The following is a 6,000-nucleotide window of genomic DNA, read 5'->3' as shown; positions in this document are numbered from 1 at the left end:
CAAATTTTTAGGACCAAATTCATTCAATCCGATCCCAGTCCAAGGATTTTTCACCCAGACTGGACCGAATGAAAATAAAAATACATATTTTATTATTTATATATATAATTGTATACGATTAATTATTAATATATCACATAAGTATTATATTCTCTTATGCATAACAATATTAGTATTATGTCTATAACTATATATATTTAGATCAATGTATTATTATATCTTTTAATGTATAACTATAATATATAGTATTAGTATATATTAGGCCTGCAACCCGCACCACCACAACCAGGTTTGCAACCGATCCAACCCGAATAAATTCAGCTAAGGCGCCAAACCGATCCGGACTAACCCAAAGAAAATCAAACCGGGTCGAACCCGTATGACTCGAACTCTGAAAACAATCGTTTTCTCTTCCTTTCCTTGGTTCCAGAACCGACTTATTCACAGAAATTACAGAATCACAAACCACGGTAGAGGGAGAGGAAGAGAGAGAATCTTTTCATACTAGTAAAACTCTCATCTGGGTATTGCCAAGATCCAAGTGGGTCAGGTCTCGTTTAGGCCAAATCGGTATTGAATCTAGGTTTGTTTTGATCAATGGGCGAGTGTGTTGTAGAAGAGTAGTTTCGTGAACAACGTAGCGTTGGATTTTGAACGACAAAGTTCTGTGTCCATCCGAGTGAGCGAGGTATATTGTTGGACTTCAAATCTTGCAAAGTAGCTTACAAAGTAATTTGCAGCGTGTTGATACATTACCTTCTTCTCTTCTCTGCATAGAAAATTCAAAAAAATTCATCATTTTTTGCTTCTCTCTAGGCTCGGGGCTCAGATCTAGCTCTGAATTTGCATTTTCCTTTTTTCGTTTTCCTCCTCTTCTCTTCTCTTCTCTACACAGCAAACCCAAAACTTTTTTTCAACTATTTTCTATTTCGTTGCATTTTCATTTTTGTGAATTTCTTCTCCGCATACCGTTGGCATCCATGTTGGCCAGAAAGTCATGGAACTAGTCGCCAGATGTCTTGCGGCTGAGTGAGCGAAGAAGGCTAAGTGGGCAGGGTTTGAGGGCTGAGTTTTTAGTCAGACGGGTTGACACCAATTAACGAACCTGTTATTTAGTCGGGTTAGAAACCGCTCAAGTGATAACCCGATAAAAAGTCAGGTCAGTTTGGGTCGGCATAATCAGATCCATCGGTGTTCGAATCACATGCACACCCCTAGTATATATTAATAATTATACAATTTATTATATAATTTTTATTTAATAAATTATTTAATTTTAATTTAATATTTTAATTAAAAAAACTTATTATAATTTTTTTTAATTAATCGAAAAAAAAAATTAAATCCAAGAGACCGATCGGACTGGACAGCGAGTGGTCTGCATCACCCCTAGTGGTAGCCATTATAACCTCTATTGCTACCCTCGCCCTCAAGCCCGCCTGCTATCTTCTGCATGCCACGTAGAGGCTATAGCAACGACACGAGGATCCATTGAAATTATGAAAAAAACAGATGTCTGTATCTCGTGTTTCACGCGAAAGATAACCCGCATGACGGCCGCCGAGTAATTCATTTGACGATCATGAACAGCCACGAAAAAAACATGTGTATCGTGCTTCGGATAAAACAAAATCCGCATGACCGCTGACTTCATTAAACATTCAACCGCCAATCATTTTCTGAAATAAAAATATTGTTTATAATCATTTTTATATATATTTTTAATATAATTAGTTATATATTAAAAAATTAAAATAATTAATTATTTCATTAAAATATAAAATAAATATGTATAGATGACTATATATACTATTATTCAATTTTATAACTTTTTTATTTTTATTTTAAAACAAGAATTACTATAACATTATTCTTATGAAAAAAATTTGCATGCAGCGAAGTTTGTTCCAACAAATTGGCCGGTGATCGGTATTGCTGATCACTAATTTATATTTGAAAGATTTTGCTCGTCATTTTATATAACACTTTATATATAATTTTTAGTTTTTATTTTTATTTTTTTATTAAATATGTGATTTATTAATAGTCAGTAATTTTTTTTAAAATTTTAATAAATATAAACAAAAAACATAAAATTTAAATATAATGTGAAAATATGAATAAAAAAATTATTTATAATTAATCAGGACCGCTGAAGTCGGAAGTTGTTGGAAAGATAGATAACTTATTTAATTCATTTAAATGACTTATTTTATTAGTTTAAAATAATTAAATTTATTATGAAAATGACTTAACATAGCCTATTTAAAGGCATATTGGAAAAGTTATTATTTTTATCAAATTAATATTTCAAAAAATTATTATAGCTTAGTACTGTAGCTACTTATTGTAGACACGGTAATAAAAAAGTTTAATTTTTTCAAATTCAACACCAAAAATATTATTTGAATACAATTTTAGTTAATTTTTAATTTTAATTTTTATCTCATCTTATCTCAATTTATTATCTAAACCATTAAAAAGATGAAAATTATTTTTAAAAAAATTAAGAAAGTATGATTTTATCTCAAATTTAAAAAGGTAGTTGCTCATTCTGTAGGAGAAATAATTTATATAAATTTTAAATAGATAAATGTATAAATTTTTATAAAAAAATTAAATATTATTTATTTTCAAAAAAGTGTTAAAAAGATTATTATTATTTATTTATGAGACTTATTTTTTTATAAAAAATTTGTATAAGACTTTCTATGCAGGATCCCGACAAGTTGTACGGCCCTTTCACTTCCTCTATAAATAGCAACTTCGAACACCGAATTATGGCGCAGTGTGCACACATTACAGAGTCTGCTAAGAACCATTTTCTTGCCATGGCAGCACCAACTCAGTCTCTGGTATTCACAGTACGAAGGGGTAAGCCCGAGTTAATTGCTCCAGCTAAGCCCACACCCTACGAGTTCAAACAACTTTCTGATATCGACGATCAAGAAAGTCTCCGATTTCAAGTCCCGGTGATACAATTTTATAGACACGATCCCTCGATGCAAGGGAGAGACCCTGTGAAAGTCATCAGAGAGGCACTTGCTCAAACACTCGTGTTTTACTACCCATTTGCAGGCAGGCTTAGAGAAGGGCCTGGAAGGAAACTTGTAGTAGAATGCACCGGTGAGGGTGTCGTATTCATCGAGGCAGATGCCGATGTTACACTGGAGCAGTTTGGTGATGCTCTTCGACCTCCATTCCCGTGCTTGGAGGAGCTTCTTTTCGACCTTCCAGGCTCTGGAGGGGTTCTTCATTGCCCATTACTGCTTATTCAGGTACAAATTCTGCCAAGGAACTCGTGAATTTTTTTATTTTCCCCCCCAAAGTTGTTCATGTACGTGTTGGCATCTTCATAACTTGCATGGCGCAGGTGACGCGGCTTAGATGTGGCGGGTTCATCTTCGGACTACGCCTCAACCACACGATGAGCGATGGCGCCGGTCTGGTCCAGTTCATGACAGCTGTGAGCGAGGTGGCGCGGGGGGCGGTTTCCCCTTCCGTCTTACCCGTATGGCAGAGACATCTCTTAAATGCGAGGGACCCAACATGTGTGACATGCACGCACCGCGAGTACGACGAGGTGGTCCACACCAAGGGTGGCACCATCACCCCGCTCGAGGACATGGCTATCCGCTCCTTCTTTTTTGGCCGTACCGAGGTGTCTGCCATCCGTAGGTTTGTGCCGCTTCACCTGAGCCAGTCCACCACCTTTGAGGTGATCATTGCATGCCTTTGGCGATGCCGCACCATCGCACTCCAGTTCGACAGCAACGAGGAGGTGCGCATGATGTCCCTCGTCAACGCGCGTGGCAAGTTCAATCCTCCGTTACCTAGCGGTTACTACGGCAACGTTTTTGCGTACCCAGCAGCAGTCACGACTGCCGGAAAGCTCTGCGAGAACACTGATTTGGGTTATGCTTTGGAATTGGTGAGGAAGGCAAAAAAAGAAGTGAACGAGGAGTATTTGAGGTCGGTAGCAGATCTAATGGTGATCAGAGGCCGGCCGGTCCTCACGGTGGTTGGGACATTCCTTGTTTCGGATAACACACGTGCCGGGTTTGGCAAGGTGGACTTTGGGTGGGGCAAGCCAGCTTATGGTGGGCCAGCGGAATGTATAGTGAGAGGCATTCCTAGAACGGGGAGCTTTTATGTTCCTTGTAAGAACAGTAAAGGAGAGGAAGGGATAGCCGTGGGAATTTGCTTGCCGGTCCCAGCAATGGAAATATTCGTCAATGAGTTGGATTTCTTTCTGAAAAACATTCCGGAGAGTGGCAACAAAACCACTTTCAAAGCGTCTAAACTGTGAACCCAACTCATCATTAACGGACGGCCGTCGGAAGGCAAGTCGTTCCAATAAAGGTGAAAGAAAAATACGAGAATGCCGAGTTTTACCGCTTATGTATTTAAATTTTATTTTTCATATTTTTTAAAATTTTCTGATTAATAAAATAATTTTTAATGTATTAATATATATTTTTATTTTTTAAAACTATTTAAATATTAAAAAAAAATTATACCATTCAAAACGACCAACAGTTTAAGTTAACACACTAGCATCACTCAAGGGTGAAATTGAGGCCTTGTTTGGTTAACTAAAATTAAAAATCAAATCTCATCTCATCTTAATTTGTTATTATAATTTTTTTAAATCTCCATACAAAATATAATAAACAATCTAATTTTTTCAAATTTTAATACAAAATTAATATTCAAAAATTATATTAGAATAATATTTTATTCAATATTATTTAAAACATTTCATCTCATTTATATAACCAAAGAGTGTCTCAAAATTTCCTATATAGCAATCTCGATATTTTATAATTTTCTTTAATATTGTAGATGTTTAAAAAATATTTTAAAAAAATAAAAATTTACAATAAGAAGTAAGATTCTTGATAGACGTATAGTCCTAAGTCTCCTATGAGAAATTATTCTCACCAATTATTATTCATCACTACACACCTCACATCCAATGAAAAATACTCATATATCCTATGAAAAGTACCACTACACCATATGAAAAAGTTATAAGTGTGTGGTGTGAAAATAAATAGTGGTCGATGCATAACTTCTCCCCTATTATATTATTTTTTAAGAAAAAAGTTAAGAAATAATCTTGGCATCAGCTACTGCACACCTAACATGTTAGACCAGATTCACTAATAATGAACCGGTTCTGTACCTCAGCCACTTCCCCCCCCCCCCTCCGCGGGGATTCACTAATAATGAACCGGTTCTGTACCTCAGCCACTTCCCCCCCCCCCCCCCCCCCCCCCGCGGAAAACTCTCCTCTCTCCCCTCTCGAATTCGAAAACCTCATTCTTCCTTATATCCCTTCTGTTTGTGAAACCCTCAATCTCCTCACATTTCTAATTCCTTTCGTCTTCTTCACTAAGAATCCCCCACATTGTTTCTTCTTCTTCATCACATTTCTTCTTCTCTATGAATCACGAAGTGGTGTTGAAGGAGTTGAGAACCCTTATTGAATCTGCTTCTCTGGGAATCGTGGAACTCAGATTTGATTTACCTTCTTATTCTCCTTCTCTGTGACTCCCTCAATCCCCTCACGTGCATTGTGATTTCGAGATCCCTTCATTCGCTTACACTGTGATTTCCCATCCAATATGATTTCCCCATCTCAATCACGTGACGATGTTAGTTCGGACATTACGAAACTAGTTCGGACATTACGAAACTATGTCCAAATATCTTTGAGAGAGGTAATCTTTTTAAAACTTTTGGGAAAACCATTGTTGCTCTGATTCTAGGGTTTAGGCATACATTCCTTGTTTTCTTTGTGTTTGCTCCATCTTTGTTCATCTCTAGGGTTTAGGTATATTAGCTGTAAATTAGTGGTATTAGCTTGAAATTAAGGTATTTTGTGATGCACTAATATGTGATGCATTTGACAATCTGTAAACCCTCTGATCTTGGTATGCCGCTAATCTGTAAACCCATGATTGTTGTAATGCACCCTAAACCCATGAGAGGTAC

The 6,000-nt window shown here is 36.5% G+C and overlaps 1 protein-coding gene across 1 annotated transcript; it reads left to right on the top strand.

The window, feature by feature from the left end:
• The first annotated feature begins 2,753 nt into the window (after positions 1-2,753).
• LOC122312915 (benzyl alcohol O-benzoyltransferase-like) lies at positions 2,754-4,470 on the top strand. Its single transcript, XM_043127588.1, has 2 exons — positions 2,754-3,278; positions 3,374-4,470. The coding sequence occupies exons 1-2, from the start codon at positions 2,781-2,783 to the stop codon at positions 4,307-4,309; spliced, it is 1,434 nt and encodes a 477-aa protein (XP_042983522.1). The 5' UTR covers positions 2,754-2,780; the 3' UTR covers positions 4,310-4,470.
• The last annotated feature ends 1,530 nt before the right edge of the window (positions 4,471-6,000 follow it).

Source organism: Carya illinoinensis, chromosome 6, assembly GCF_018687715.1.
Source record: "Carya illinoinensis cultivar Pawnee chromosome 6, C.illinoinensisPawnee_v1, whole genome shotgun sequence".
NCBI classification, from domain to species: domain Eukaryota; kingdom Viridiplantae; phylum Streptophyta; class Magnoliopsida; order Fagales; family Juglandaceae; genus Carya; species Carya illinoinensis.
This window is presented reverse-complemented; position numbering and strand designations above follow the sequence as displayed.

Excerpts from the sequence above, each read along its gene's own strand:
- LOC122312915 (XM_043127588.1), top strand. The coding sequence starts at position 2,781 with ATGGCGCAGTGTGCACACATTACAGAGTCTGCTAAGAACCATTTTCTT. Across the intron at positions 3,279-3,373 it reads GCCCATTACTGCTTATTCAG|GTGACGCGGCTTAGATGTGG; the intron begins GTACAAATTCTG and ends TGCATGGCGCAG.